The sequence below is a fragment of the Callorhinus ursinus genome, unplaced genomic scaffold (genome assembly GCF_003265705.2).
Source record: "Callorhinus ursinus isolate GAN/ISIS: 27379988/994484 unplaced genomic scaffold, GSC_fseal_2.0 scaffold66, whole genome shotgun sequence".
Classification (NCBI taxonomy): domain Eukaryota; kingdom Metazoa; phylum Chordata; class Mammalia; order Carnivora; family Otariidae; genus Callorhinus; species Callorhinus ursinus.
The window spans coordinates 6269843-6286193 of NW_027397128.1; the positions used below are offsets into that span (position 1 = coordinate 6269843).

The 16351-nt window shown below is 38.3% G+C and overlaps 1 protein-coding gene across 3 annotated transcripts in view; it reads left to right on the forward strand.

Annotated features, from left to right (window-relative positions):
* KIF4A (kinesin family member 4A) overlaps nucleotides 1-16351 on the forward strand; it is a 113288-nt gene that overhangs the window by 2671 nt on the left and 94266 nt on the right. For all 3 annotated transcript variants that reach the window (XM_025894002.2, XM_073885896.1, XM_025894065.2), the window contains 4 exons: nucleotides 1286-1476; nucleotides 2843-2935; nucleotides 5906-6072; nucleotides 6315-6409. In XM_025894002.2, the coding sequence (XP_025749787.1) occupies nucleotides 1286-1476; nucleotides 2843-2935; nucleotides 5906-6072; nucleotides 6315-6409 (546 nt within the window). The remainder of the gene's footprint in view (nucleotides 1-1285; nucleotides 1477-2842; nucleotides 2936-5905; nucleotides 6073-6314; nucleotides 6410-16351) is intronic.

The window sequence follows — 16351 nt, forward strand, 5'->3', positions numbered from 1 at the left end:
TATGATTGGATTCAGGTTGTATATCTGTACCAGGAATATCACAAAGTGATGCTGTATTCTTCCCATTGAATCCTATCGCCAGCACATGATGATTTGTTTCATTACTGCTGATGTTCATTTTGATTATTCGATTACAGTGTTATCTGCCAGGCTTCTCCACTATAAAGTTAATCTTTTTCCTATTTACACATTTGGAAGACAATTATGTGATTCTGCCTAAGTCTCTTCTAATTAACCATCCCTGTTTCCTTTAGCTATTCTGGAAACAGTATGGTTTCCAGACCCTTCGTTATCTAGTCATCTTCCTCAGAATGTTGCTTCAAAGCTCAGTAAGAGCACTATAGTTCTATACTTTTGTCTTAACTTGGGAATCTGAGAATTGAATTATAGTCTTTAGAGGCATATGAAGTAGGTAGTGATTCCGATATATATGTTTGGTTAACATTGCTCTCGGTTGCAAAGACACAGCCAATATTTTTCAGTCAGCTCAACATCATCCTCTTGTACTCAGAATTCCCAGTACCAGAGAGCCCTGAATATTTTGGGGAAAGTACTGAAACTTGGTTTCCCCAGTTATTACTATGTACACATATCTGTGGTATTGTAGAAGATTATGGGATATTATTCTTTTGCCTCATGGTCATGCCAGGTGATACTAGCTATTTATTACAGTGAAAATCTTGCTGTAACATCTTATGATCTTTCAGAATATCAAGGAAGGTCTTCATTTAGATAAACAAGTTCTTTTCAAAAGAAACAAAATGCCAAGGAGCCTGATAATATGGTCCAGATGCAGTCTGAGAGTTTAGATAAGGAGTGGATGCTTTCACTGATCATAAAAATCAACTTTGTTGCTTTTTCAGGTGAAGACTGGTCATCAAAAACATATGTTGGAATCCCTTCTATTTATGCAACTTCTAAGACTTTCATTTAATTCCCATAATTTAGAATTGCTAAAAGTAGAATTATAAAGCTCTGAATGGCTTTCTTGCAGTGCGTCGGCCGCCTTCATTATCTCAGTCTTTAAGTGTTTTACTTCCTAGCTTTTAAGGGCAATGAAGAGGGGCACACATTCTGGGGCTGGTATTTTTCTTCTTTGCTGGTTTGGAGAAATGCAAAATCCTGGCATGCATATAAGTTTTCTCTGTGTCTGCTATTCCTAAGAGACCCCTGTCTTAAGAGAGCAATCTCAATTTTGTTGCAAGTAATTGCTGAAGGAAATGGTGTATATTGATTGGATGAAAATATTTGAGTACCACTATGCATGTGACTTCTATTTTGCCAGGATACAATGCAACCGTCCTGGCCTATGGGCAGACTGGCTCTGGAAAAACCTATTCAATGGGAGGTGCATACACCGCAGAGCAAGAGAATGAACCAACAGTTGGGGTCATTCCTAGGGTAATACAATTGCTCTTCAAAGAAATTGATAAAAAGAGTGACATCGAATTTACTCTGAAAGTGTCATACTTAGAGGTAAATGATTTATCTTTAATTATACTGAATTCAAATGTATCTTTGGATAGAAAAAATAAATCCAAATTAAGTTTTTTCCTGGCATGACTCAAATTAGTAAATTGCATTTTTAGTAAATTACATTTTAATAAAATTGATAGAGAAAATTTACTGGCTCAGTTGGAGCTGGCTCCTGCCCAGTTCTTTTCTTGTCAGAATAGTCTGTTTAATCTGATTGTTGGAGGAGTTGGCATCGCCGCATAAAAAGATGATAGGGGTTCTTTAATTCCAGTTTGGCCTCTGCTGCTGATTCCCTGTAGCGTCTGCAGAAAAATATTTGATTTTCCTTTGCTGTTTTGAGGCCTGAGTGACAATGCTTCTACTTCAGGAAGAATGTTATAAAAAATGGGTGAAGTATTGAGCTATGTGATAATAGAATGTGTTTATTCAGCAGATGTTATTGAATACCTGCTGTGTTACAGGGCCTGTTCTAGGTACTTGGGATATATCCGGGAACAAAAAATCCCTACCCTTCTGTGGTTTTCATTCTAGTGAATGTCACTATACAACTAGATTGACCAGTTATATCTAACCTCGTGACCTCAAACACATGTTCAGGAAATTTATGGGTTTTGGGAAACTAGCTAGTTGGTTCCATAGCAGTGATTAACAAGCAATGATTAAGCTTATATAATGTAAGCATGAAATTATATATTGTATGTGAATACTCCTTCCTGGAGTTGAATCTTAATACATTAATAGGTATTGGAGGAGTAGAGTTGGAAGGCAGGGAGTTAAACATCATTAAGATTTAGCCTTCTTGAATCTCTTGATTAACCCAGTTGTGGTCAGGTAATCAAATGTAAAAATTACTTAAGAACCTGGTATGTTAAATTGCAGCAACAGCAATAATAGCAAACAAATATGGTGCTTGCTATATGCTAAACACTGTTCTAAATACTTAAAGTTCTGGTGGTTGAAATATTGGTTGCCACTTCTCCCATGTGCTTCCCATTTCCACCCTCCACTAAGGACCCCTTACTTAAACATTGTAGCAAAATCAGGGAAGGTGATGCTGTTATGGTACCATCAAAGAACTGAATTTGGGCACTCAGGTAACTTTTCACTGTGTCTGCAATTCCCAAGAAACTGTCCTAAGAGAGCAGTCTCAATTTTGTTACAATGAATATGTGAATTCATTCTTGTAAGTATCCAACGGTTACATGTGAGATTAAAGGCCTTTTCTTAATTATAAAAATAATATGTTGTAAAATATTTTTTAATACAGAAAGTCACAAAGAATTTTAAAAATCACCTATGATCCCACCACCCCAAGATTACCACTATTAACATCTTGTTTTTACCACTTTATTTTTAACAATACCAGATTTACAACGAAGAAATTTTGGATCTTCTATGCCCATCTCGTGAGAAAGCCTCTCAAATAAATATACGAGAGGATCCTAAAGAAGGCATAAAGGTGTGTTTGTCTCATTTGTTGTTACTGAAAAATGTTGGCCACTGCTAAAGTTCACATCCCTTTTATTTGCCACTGTGGTTTTAAAGGGCTACTGACATCTCAGTCTCTCAGATTTTGTGTGATCCTAATTTCCTTTGTTAATCTAGAATATTCCTAGATGGGAGCTCTTGTGGGGAAGGAAGTTTTATCATCTTCCTGTTACCTGTGGAAGGAATGCTAATATCAACTAAATATTTATTAATTATTTACAGAGTTCTAAGCCTGGGCTATTCAGTACAATAGCCACTAGCCACAAATGGCTAAACTTAAGTGAACTAAGATATAATGAAATTTAAAATTTAGTCCCTTCATCACACTAGCCACATATCCCAATAGCTACATGTGGCTGTGGCTACTATAGGACAGAACAGATATAGACCATGGTCACAGGAAATTCTGTTGGGCCAGCACTATAACAGGCCTTATGCTAGGCTTTGGGATGATATTTAAAAAGGAAAAAATTAAATAATATAAAAAATTTAAAATTCATAAGTAGCACAGGAAGAAGAGATCACTTATATGAGAGGCTTCTGTTGTATGGTTTAGATGCAGGATGAGGAGCTATAGCTGAACAGAAAATTTGAGGCAAGGTTGGGACTTTTATATATGGGAGTGGACCAAATCCAGAAGCCGGTATTGAAAACAGGCAGAGCTTGGGTCTAGCTCCAGCTTGAGTATTCAGGGAGAGAATCCAGGGCTGGAAGTGGATGAGAGTAGGTTATATAAATGGGAAAACCTGGTAAAATGGTGTCTTACCCGTCTTCTTCCCCTTCCTCTCTTCACTGCGTGGAAAGATGAAGGTTTAGGGTACAGGTGCTTGAAGAGCAGGCGTGCTTCTGATTTTTTTTTTTCCTTCTGGGTTATTAAGTCATTAGCCAGGTATTAAAATGAAGGCTTGAAGGATCAGACCTATTTTGAAAGCCTGATAGGGGCGCCTGGGTGGCTCAGTCGGTTAAGCATCTGCCTTCGGCTCAGGTCATGATCCCAGAGTCCCGGGATCGGGCCCCGCACCGGGCTCCCTGCTCAGTGGGGAGTCTGCTTCTCCCTCTCATTCTCCCTCCCTGCTCTCCCTCTCTCTCTCAAATAAATAAGTAAAATCTTAAAAAAAAAAAAAAAGGCCTGATAAACTTGGAATACAGGAAGACAATTTGGATAGTGGGGATAAGAAACCTGGGCAAAATGCATGCTATCACCAGAAAGAATGTTGGTACTGAGCCAGGTCTTGACCCAGTTCCAAGATCTTTTATATGCCCCATGCCAAGGCAGGAATTAAATCCCAAGCATTATTTGAGGTACAATTTTCAGTACAAAAGAGTATGTGTTTTGATAAATCGGGGTGGGTGAGGACAAGTTTGTGAACACTCTTCAGGTGGGATAGATGGAATATAAGTAGAGAGAAAAGAAGTAAAGGGATTTTGGGGTAAGGAGTAGCTTAAGCAGAAAAGCAGAAAATATACTCCTTGGGTTAGTAAGACTAGACCAGTCTGTCTGGATTTGAGGCTCTTGGTTGAGAAGTAATGGATGTGTTAGGACCAGATTATGAAGCCAGGCTAAAGCTTCATGTGTTCCATCCCTGTGGACAGTATATAAGCGAGACTGCTGTGGCCACTTTTACCAAGTTTTTATCTTATGTGTATCTCTCTCCAACTGTGTTAGCTCCTGGAGGTTAGGAGAGTGTCTTAAAACCTCCTCGGATCCTCATTATCTAGCACAGAACTTAGTAATTTGGTGACATTTTCGGAAGCAGGATTTTAGGAAGACTAAACACAAGTGGCTTGGAAAGGAGACAGACTAGGATGGGGAAGGCCAGTTGGAGAAACTTTGCCTTCTTCTTCAAGCATGAAGTAAGATCGGCCTGGACGAGGCAGGTAGATGTGGAAAGGAAAAGGAAGCAATGGATTCAAAAGAAAAATGGCTAGGAGTTGGTGACAGATGAGGTATGGTGAAGTGGGAGGAGAGGAATTGAAGGTGAATCTGAGGTTTTGCGCATAGAGATATTAACAGAAGTGGAGAGAATCGGTGCTGGTGGAAGGAAGATGAGTTTGGTTTATAAATCACTGTTTACAAATATAAGTGGCAGGCAATTAGAAATGAAGGACTAGAAATTAGGGCCACAGATGTAAATCTGGGAGCTATGGAGTAAGAAAACAATAGCATATTTGGGCTAGCAGGGTCTTCGTTATCATCTAGTTCAATCTCCAGAGGCTCTAAGAGGTTTTAACGTGTACAAATTCTCTTGGGTAGATACAGTACCAAGCGTAGGACCCTGTTTTCCTGCTGTTTCCCCTAGTGAAAATGAAGTCTAAAACCGGTCAGAGGTATAGGGAAGGGCACAGGGTCACATGGAGAAAGTAGCAAAGAGAAATACTGTAAGTATTTGTGTTGCCCTTGCTGTTCTTAGGGCCAAAGCTCACCTTCACTTGGGAGCTCCCCAGAGGGCACCTATCCGTTGCTCTATCCTAAAATCTAGAGATCTCTTCTAGCTCTAGTGTTGTCTGGTACCCTTGTTTTGGAAGTTCCTAGGGGAGATTAGGGACCTTGGTTTGCTGTGATCATAGAGTTGCTAGTTAAAACAGTCCTTGTCACCACAACTGTCCTATTTATTAAGGTTCTATTGGAACATGAAAGCATTATTATTTAAAATTTTTTTTTTAATTTATGCATTTGACAGAGAGAGATATAGCAAGAGAGGGAACACAAGCAGGGGGAGTGGGAGAGGGAGAAGCAGGCTTCCCGCCGAGCAGGGAGCCTGATGCGGGGCTCGATCCCAGGACCCCGGGATCACTACCTGAGCCGAAGGCAGACACTTAATGACTGAGCCACCCAGGTGCCCCTCAAAGCATTGTTTTTTAACCTACCAGTCCTTCTATCTCTGATGAAGTATGTAAAGCGGAATCCTAAGGGCATTTTTTTTTTCTTTCTCTGAATTAGATTGTGGGACTCACTGAGAAGACTGTTGTAGTGGCTCTGGACACTGTTTCCTGTTTGGAGCAGGGCAACAACTGTAGAACTGTGGCCTCTACAGCTATGAACTCCCAGTCATCCCGATCTCATGCCATCTTTACAATCTCCATAGAGCAAAGAAGGAAGAGTGACAAGTAAGTTGCAGTTCACAGTTTAAAGAGTCAAGATTGTTAACAGTAGTTCTACCAAAGTTGAATATCAAGTTGCTTCTTCAGTGCGTTTGACGAATCATCGGCCATCAGTACCCTGAGCACTGGTAACCAGTGGAGCCATTTTGACTGACTTGAAAGAAAACCAGAGCCAGCAGGTCGGCTTTGACACTCAGCCACCCTCAAGCTCATGCACCATTCTCATTTGTGTCTTCTTGTCATCACAGGAATAGCAGCTTTCGCTCCAAGCTGCATCTTGTAGACCTTGCTGGATCAGAAAGACAGAAGAAAACCAAGGCTGAAGGGGACCGTCTGAAAGAGGGTGAGAGAGCTTAAGGCCACAGTTGTAGATGAAAACTTCTAGTACTCTTATTGTGTCGTTGGTATCTTGACAGAAATATTTCAGGTCATATTCTAACAGTAGCTACAATTCAAGTTCGAGGCTGATATCAGAAATGGTGAAAACCTGTTTCTTTCCCTTGCACTCATTTTCTAATTTAGGTATGAGATTTGGATCTGGCCCTTGGTTTGATTTCATCTGGTCCAGGCAAGTTTTAGTTTTTGTTTGGTTTGGTTTGGTTTGCTTTGCTTTGCTTTTATCCCCAACTACTTACGATTAAAATCGGTCTCCTGATTCTGTCATCTCAAGTATTCACTATCCTTCTCAGATATTGTCACTTATAAACCTCATCAGCATGGTTTCCATATCTTCATTTAAGCTGTTGGATATAAATGATGAAGTTCCTAAAGCTAGAGGAACCCCATGGTGATTGCTATTAGAGACCTTAGTCTAGCATGATAGTGGCCTGGTAAACTGCATGCTTTGGGAATGATCTTTCAAGTGATTATTAATCTAACAAACGTTAACAACCAGCCCCTATTTCTCAATTTTGTGCTTAAGGATCTCGTAAAAGATTTTGCTAAATGCCTTGCTAAAGTTCAGATATACGAAGTCTGCCATATTTCTCTGTAGTTTAATGACATTACAAAAAAGGAATAAGGATTAGCCTAAATTGATTTCTTCTTAGTGACTTCAAGCTGGCTTCTAGTGCTTATTCTTCCGTTTCTAGGCTCTTGCAAGCCATCCCTGTGATCATCCATCCCGTAATAATCTAGAAGACTTACATCAAACTTACTGGTCTGTAATTTATGGAATTAACTGCTATTTCTTTCTTTCTTTTTTTTTTTGAAAATGGAAATTACATCTGCCCAGTCTTCTGGAACATCTTTCTCTGTGATCCCTCAAAGATCGCTGACATAGCTTCAGCATTCTCATTTGAAAGTACTCTCCATTTCCTTGGCTATAATAATCTGCTCCAAGATATTTGAACTCCTGTTAAAGGAGTTGAGTTCTCACTTACTACCTCTTTACTCATATTGGGCTGCACTTCCCTCTTGGGAACTGAGAATGCAGGAGCAAAAATAGTAATTGAGGAATTTTACCTCTGTCACATATCATTATTATACTGCTAGCACAGGGCAGAGACCTAGTTCTTGCTCATTCAGCTTTTTGTTCTGAATGTATTTGAAAGTGCCCTTTTTGTTCTGTGTCTGCACTGTGCGATTTAGCCTTCTTAATACTATTTTTAAAGGTTCTTGTGCCTCTTTTTTTGGGTTTACAGTTCTGAGGTTTTTTTTAACAGCTTTATTGAGATATAATTCACATACCATAAAATTCACCCATTTAAACTGTACACCCATTTAAACTGTACACTTCTGTGGATATAATCACAGAGTTGTGCAACCAGTACCACAATCTAATTTTAGACCATGTTTATCACCTTCAAAAAGAAACTCACCCTCCATATCATTTAGCAGTCACTCCGCATTCCTGGCCCCTTCTCTAGCCCTAGGCAACCATGACCTGTATTTTATATAAGTATAATCGTACAATATGTGGTCTTTTGTGACTGGTTTGTTTCACTCAGCGTAAGGTTTTCAAGGATCATCCGTGTTGTAGTGTGTAGCAACACTTCATTCCCTTTGACTGCTGAATCATATTCCATTGTGTGGATATACGTTTTGAATGTTTGTCCATTCATCAGTTGTATGTTTGTATGAATGTTTGTCCATTCATCAGTTGTATCCAATTTCACTATTTTGAATATTGCTCTGTGAGCATCTGTGTATAAGTTTTTGTGTAGACAAATGTTGTAATTTCCCTTTAGGTATACACTTAATTGTGCAATTGCTGGCTGGGTCATATGGTAACTTTTAAGGGTCTTTTTTTTTTAAATTAAGATGCAACTAATATACCATAAAATTTACCCTTTTAAACTGTACAATTTGGTAATTTTTGAGTATATTCACAAAGTTGTGTATCACCACAGTAAATTTTAGAATGTTTTCGTCACCCAAAAAGAAAACCTGCACACATTAGCAGTCATTCCCAATTTTTCCTCAACCTCCTTCCGCCACACCCTCGGCCCCACCTATCTGTGACTAATGCTCTTTCTGTCTCTACAGATTTGCCTGTTCTGGACATTTCATACACATCTAGTCATATGATATATGGTCTTTTGTGACTGGCTTCTTTCACTTTAACAGTGTTTTCAAGGCTCATCCATGTTGTGTAGCATGTATCAGTACTTCATTCCTTTTTATCGCCAAATAATATTCTACCTGAATATATTAATATATTATTATTAAACGTTCATTACCAATACTTATTAATATATATTTGTCCATTGATGGACAATTTGGGTTGCTTCCACTTTGGGTTATTAGGAATAATGCTGCTATGAGCATTGCTGTACAAATTTTTAAGTAGACATCTGTTTTCATTTCTCGCAGATATATACCTAGGAGTGGAATTGCTGGATCATATGGTAACTCTGTTTAACTTTTTGAAGAACTGCCAGATTGTTTTTCACAGCAACTGCACCACTTTAACATTATCAGGACTGTTATCCTTAGAATTCTAATTCTAAAATTAGGATTCTAATTTTCCCATATTCTTACTTTTATTATGTCTTTAATTGGAGCCATCCTAGTGGGTGTAAAGTGATACCTCGTGGTTTTGGTTTACATTTCCCCAGTGGCTAATGATGTTGAGCATTGTTTCATGCGCTTAGCAGCAATTTGTTTATCTTTTTAGAAAAATGTTCATTCAGATTCTTTGCCCATTTTTTGATTTTTTTATCTTTCTTATGGTTGAGTTATGTATGTTATTTATACATTCTGGATACTAACCCCTTATCAGGTATATGCTTTGCAAATGTTTTCTCCCATTCTTTGGGTTGTGTTTTCACTTATTTTTTTTTATTTTTTTTAAAGATTTTATTTATTCATAAGAGACAGAGAGAGAGAGGCAGAGGGAGAAGCAGGCTCCCCGCTGAGCAGGGAGCCTGATGCGGGACTCAATCCTGGGCCCCTGGGATCATGACCTGAGCCAAAGGCAGACGCTTAACTATCTGAGCCACCCAGGTGCCCTGTGTTTTCACTTATTGATGGTATCCTTTGAAGCATGCAATTTAAAAAATTTTGATGAAGTCCATTCATCTATTTTCTTTCTCTTGTCGCTTATGTGTTTGGTGTCATACCTATGGAAAATGCCTAATCCAAGGTCACAAAGATTTATGCTTCTGTTTTCTTCTAAGAGCTTTATGGTTTTAGATGCTGTATTTAAGTCTTTGATCCATTTTGAGTTAATTTTTGTATATGGTGTGAAGTGGCAGTCCAAAGTTCAGTCTTTGGGATGTAGATAGTTATCCCCACATCGTTTGTTGAAAAGACTATTCTTTCCCACTGAATTGTCTTAGCATCTTTGTCAGGAAGCAATTGAACTCTCAATTCTATTCCATTGATCTGTATGTCTATCCTTATGCTGGTACCACACTGTCTTGATTGCCGTAGCTTTGTAGTAAGTTTTGAAATCAGGAAGTGTGAGTGCTCCAACGTGGTTCTTTTTCAAGATTGTTGTGGCTATTCTGGGTCAAATTTGCATTTCCGTATGAATGTTAGGATCAGCTTGTCATTTTCTGGAAAGAAGCCAGCTGGGATTTTCATAGGGGTTGTGTTGAATCTGTAGATCAAGAAGTATTGCCATCATTAACATTCAGTCTTCCAATTCACGAAAATCAAATGTCTTTTTTTTTTAAGATTTGATTTATTTATTCGACAGAGAGATTGAGAGCACAAGTAGGCAGAAGGGCAGGCAGAGAGAAAGGGAGAAGCAGACTCCCGGCTGAGCAGGGAGCCCGACGGCAGGGCTCGATCCCAGGACCCTGGGATCATGACCTGAGCCGAAGGCAGTCACTTAACCTACTGAACCACTCAGGTGCCCCTCAAATGTCTTTCTGTTCATTTAGATCCCCTTAAATATCTTTGAATAATTTTTTAAATTTTCAGTGTATACGTTTTACACTTCTTTTGTCACATTTATTCCTAAATATTTTATTCTTTTCAATGCTGTTGTAAATGGAATTGTTTTCTGAATTTCATTTTCAAATTGTTTATTGAGCTTTGTACAATACAATACAATCTTGTATCTGCAAACTTGCTGAACTTGTTTGTCAGTTCTAATAGGTTTTTAATGGATTCTTTAGGACTTCTATATACAAGTTCATATCATCTGTAACAGAGATAGTTTTCCTTCTTCCTTACTGGTTTGGATGCCTTTATTTCCTTTTCTTGCCTAATTGTCCTGGCTAGAACCTCCAGGACAATGCTGAATGGAGATGGTGAGAATAGATATTGTTGTCTTGTTCCTGAGTTTAGGGGAAAAGCATTCAGTCTTTTACTATTAAGTATGTTGTTAGCTGTGGGATTTTCATAGATGCCCCTACCAGGATGAGGAATTTCTGTCTATACCTAGTTTGTTAAGTGTTTATCTTGAGTTTGTCAAATGATTTTTCACCATCTGTTGACATGATCACATTATTTTTGTTCATTATTCTGTTGATTCGGTTAATTTTTTTTAAGATTGATTGATTGATTGATTTGAGAGAGAGAGGGTGAGCATGAGAGGGGAGAGGGTCAGAGGGAGAAGCAGACGCCCCGCTGAGCAGGGAGCCCTATGTGGGACTCGATCCTGGGACTCCAGGATCATGACCTGAGCCGAAGGCAGTCGCTTAACCAACTGAGCCACCCAGGTGCCCCTGTTGATTCAGTTTATTGCATTAATTGATTTTTGGATGTTAAACCAATCTCGTATTCCTAGAATAAACCTAACTTGTTTTTATGTGTTTAGTGACTTTCTCGGACTAATTCTGTAATTCCCAGTAGTGTGCAGTCACAGAAGTGTGTGCTTAGTTACTTTAGTGGTTATCTAATCATTTGTCTCAGACTTCCTTAAATGCCTTGAACTGTAACTCTTCTGCATTTGCCTAGGGCTCTGTGTTATGTGTTGGGGCTTGTCTCTAACACTAAGGCTCTTTACAACTCTTAGTCTTTACTCCTTGAACAGGGCCTCAGCGTCAGCCAGGGGGTGCAAGATAAGGGCCTTTTACGTCTTTCCTGAGCATGCACACAGCTTTCTAGATTTCCAGAAATATATCAGAGCTTTTTAAAGCCTCCTGTGGACACTTCATTCCCCACATCTTCCTTTTAAGTTTCCAAGCAGGCTCTTGTTTAACTGTGGCTATTAAGTTTGGTGTGTATCATCACCAGATATTTTTCTATACATAAGTGTGCATGTACATGTAGTAATATATTTGTTATATGCCTTTAAAATTTTGGTACTGCTACATTAATTTATTCCCTTTGAATTACACAAGTTAATACATGAATAAATTCCTAATATAAAACAGAAGCAATGCAGACAAAGATAAATCATGCCCCCCACATCCCCACCCCCCGCCTTGATTTCCCTCCCAATCCTAATCTAGGTGTAACCACTTTCACCTGCCTGTTTTTTTTTTCTTTTTAACCTGGTGTTTCCCTATTGTTTTTAAAGACAAATGCTATCATCAGCATACTATTTTTCAACCAACTTTTGTCTCATAATATATCTTTGAGGGGCGCCTGGGTGGCTCACTCAGTTAAGTGTCTGCCTTTGGCTCAGGTCGTGGTCCCAGGGTCCTGGGATCAAGCCCTGCCTCAGGCTCTCTGCTCAGCATGGAACCTGCTTCTCCCTCTCCCTCTGCCTGCCATTCTGCCTACTTGTACTCTCTCTATCAAATAAATAAAATCTTTAAAAAAATGTTTTAAAAATAATATCTTTGAAATTTTTTGTACCACTGTATAAATCTGCCTCATTTTTATGAGTGCTATATAGGATTCCACAGTGTACAAAGTCTACCTTGTTTATTTATTCCTGTTTTGAAATGACATTTAGGTTGTCCAGTTTCTAGCTATTGTAAAATGATGCCTCCGTCAGTAGCCTTGTATGTGATATATACTTGAGAGTATTCTCCAGAGTACATACCGGCTAGAGGAATTGCTAGGGTGAGGGGCATACACATTTGAGATTTTAAATACTGCTAAATGTTGTTCTCCAAAATGTCTGTCCCAGTATGCATGCCACCTACACTATATGAGAATGGTTCCCTGTACTGTTGACAATATTAGGTATTATTGACCTTTTTTATTTCTGTCTATCTTGAACATTGCATGTTATTTAAAAAAAAAATTGTATTTCCCCCAATTACTTGTGAAACTGAGCATTTTTTCATGTTATTGGCCATTTCTCTTTCCATTTCTGTGAATTGCCTGTTCATACCCTTTGCTTATTTTTTTCTTTCAGATTGTATTTTTGTTGATTTTAGAAGTTGTTTATATATTCTAGCTATTAATACCTTGTTATGTATATTACATATATTTTTTCTCAGTCTCATTTTTTAATTTTATAATCTTTTCATTTATGTTTTATGTGTGTGTGTTTTCCTATTTTTTTTTCTTGAGGTAAAATGTATATGCAATAAAATGCACATATTTTAAATGTTCAGTTTGTTGAGTTCTGATAGTTGTATATGTACTTATCACCCAGTTTGGGTGTAACTATCACCCAAAATATGATATGGAACATTTCCATCTACCCCACAAAGTTCGTTTGTACCCCTTTCCAGTCAATCCACCCTACCTACATTCCACCTTAAGCAACCACTTTCTTTCTGACTTCTGTCACCATAGATTAATTTTGCATGTTCTTAGACTTCATATTAATGGAATCATAAATTTTTATGTGTCTGGCTTCTTTTGTTTAGCATAATGTGGTTAGGGTTTTTTTTTTTAAGATTTGTCCATGTTCTTGCTTTGATTAATAATGTGTTCCTCTGTGTTGCTGAGTAGTATTCCATTATATGATTATACCACTACTTGTTTTTCCATTCTCCTGTAGATAGAAATTTGGGTTATTTCCAGTTTTTAGCTATTATGAATAGGCTGCCTTGAACATTCATGTACAGGTCTTTTTGTTAATATATGTTTTCATTTCTCTTGGGTAAATATGTCAGAGTAGAGGAGGTAGATGTATGCTTAACTTTTTAAGAAAGTGCCTAATAATTCTCTAACATAGTTTGTACCATTTCATATCCCAGCAATGTATGAGAGTTCCAGCTTATCATATCTTCAAAGATGTCGGGGCACATGGGTGGCTCAGTCAGTTAAGCATCTGCCTTTGGCTCAGGTCACGATCTCCAAGTACCAGGATCAGGTCCCACGTTAGGCTCCCTGCTCAGTGGAGAGTCTGCTTCTCCCTCTCCTTCTACCCCTCCACTTGTTTCTCTCTCTCTCTCTCTCTCTCAAATGAATAAATAAAATCTTTTTTAAAAACAGATGTCTTAGAAACATTAGAGTGGGTGTCAAATGGCATCTCATCATGGTTTTAATTTACATTTCAAAGATGATAGTGTTGAGCCTCTTTTCATGTATTTACTATCTATTCATGTATCTTCTTTTTTGAAGTGTCCATTCAAGTCTTTTGCCCATTTTAACAAATCGAAGTATTCGTCTTTTTATTGATGATTTGTGGGAATTCTTTATATATTCTGGATTGAAGTGTCAGATAACGTATGTTATAAATATTTTTTTACAGTCTGTGGCTTGTCTTTTTCATGATGGCTTTTGATGAGCAGAAATTTTAATTTTTATGAAGTCCAGTTTACCATTTCTTTTCATTAATGCTTAGAGCACTTAGAGTCTTGTCCATGAAATCTTTGCCTATCCAAAGTCATGAAGATAATCTCTTATGTTTTCTGCTTGAAGCTTTACAGTTTTAGCTTTTACATAGTTCTATAATCTATCTTGAATTAGTTTTTGGCTATAAAGTGAGATAGGGGTTGAAGATCATTTCCCCAACTTCACATGGATATGCAGTTGTTCTAGCACCATTTATTAAAAAGAAGGCCCTTTAGCCACTGACTTGACTTAGTATTGTGGTGTATTGAGTTGATGATATGTGTGGGTCTATTTCTGGACTCTATTCTGCCCTATTAGTGTATCTGTTTATTCTCAAACCCTTTAATAGATATAGTTTATAGTATATTTTCATCTCTGGAAGGGCAAGTTTCTCCTCACTTTTCTTTTATCAGAACCATTTTGATTACTTTCTCTTCCAGATGAGTTTTAGAATCAGGTTGTCAAGTTCTATGAAAAATTACAAAATACAAATTACATAAATTCTGAATTCAAAGTATAGATTAACTTGAGAATTGTGCCTGTCCATCCAGGAGCATGATCTCTCCATATTTACTCAGTCTTCCATGTCTTTCAGTAAGCTTTTGCAGGTTTCTTGGTATAAGTCTTACACCACCTGTCTTGGTAGGCCTATTCTGGCATATTATAGTTTGTGTTGCTATTTTGAATACCTCTTTTTCTATTTTATTTTATTTTTTTAAAAATTAATTGATTTTCTTTTTTTAAGAGAGATTGAGCTTGAGTGCGAGTGAGGGTGGGGGGCAGAGAGAGAGAGAGGGAGAGAGAGAATCTCAAGCAGGCTCCACGCCCAGCATAGAGCCTGATGTGGGGCTCAATCTCATGACCCTGAAATCATGACCTGAACCAAAATCAAGAGTCAGATGCTTAACTGACTGAGCCACCCAGGTGCCCCTCTATTTTATTTTCTAATCCTGTCTAGGGAAAGTATTATTTTTCAAATTTGGATCTTGTATCTCGGCACATTGCTGAATTGCTTTCTTAGTTTCTTTTTTTTTTTTAAGATTTATTTATTTATTTTAGAGAGAGAGCATGCAAGTGGGGGGAGGGGCAGAGGGAGAGAGAGAGAGAGAATCTCAAGCAGACTTCCCACCGATTGCACAGCCAGGTGTAGGTCTCAATCTCACAACCCTGAGATCATGACCTGAGCCAAAACCAAGAGTCAGACGCTCAACTGACTGAGCCACCCAGGAACCCCGCTTTCTTAGTTTCTCATCATTTGGATTTTCTAGGTGGATATTCATATTATTTGCAAGTAGACACTTTGGCCTCTTCCTAACATTTATACCTTATTTCTTTTTTCAGTACAAGATTGAATAGTACCAGTGAGAGTAGCCATTCTCATTTTTTTCTGTTTTTACTCTAGCCATAATGTTGCTAGTGTTTCACCTTTAATTATCACTACAGTTCTGGCAGATATCCTTTATCAAGTTAAGGAAGTGACTTTTTATTCCTAGTTGCCAAAAAGTACATGTTTTCAGTTTTTTTTTAATAATTTTATTTATTTATTTATTTATTTATTTATTTGAGAGAGAGAGCATGAGTACAAGCAGGGGGAGGCAGAGGGAGAAGCAGACTCCCCACTGAGCCGGGAGCCTGATGCGGGGCTCAAACCCAGGGCCCCGGGATCATGACTTAGCCGAAGGCAGATGCTTAACCGACTGAGCCACCTACACACCCCAGAAGTACATATATTTTTTTTAAGATTGTATTTGTTTATTTGACACAGAGAAAGAGAGAGAGCGTATACAAGCGGGGGGAGTGGCAGGCAGAGGCAGAGGGAGATGCAGACTCCCTGCAGAGCAGGGGGAGCCCGATGCAGGACTCGATCCCAGGACCCCGGGACCATCACCTGATCTGAAGGCAGTTGCTTCACCAACTGAGCCACCCAGGTGCCCCAGAAGTACATATTTTTAAAATAAGAAATGAGTGTTGGGTTTTATCATTGATTGGGAATTAATGATCATGTAGTTTTTCTTCTTTTAACCTATTGTTAGAGTGAATTGTAAAAGTAACTTTTCTATCACTGAATCATCCCATATTGACCATGATAAATTATTCCTTCTGTGCATTGCTGAGTTTCATGTACTAGTTTTCAATTTAGGACATTTACATATATGTTTGTATGAGAGAGTGGCCTATAACTTGTTTTCTATGTGTGCTCCCCTTG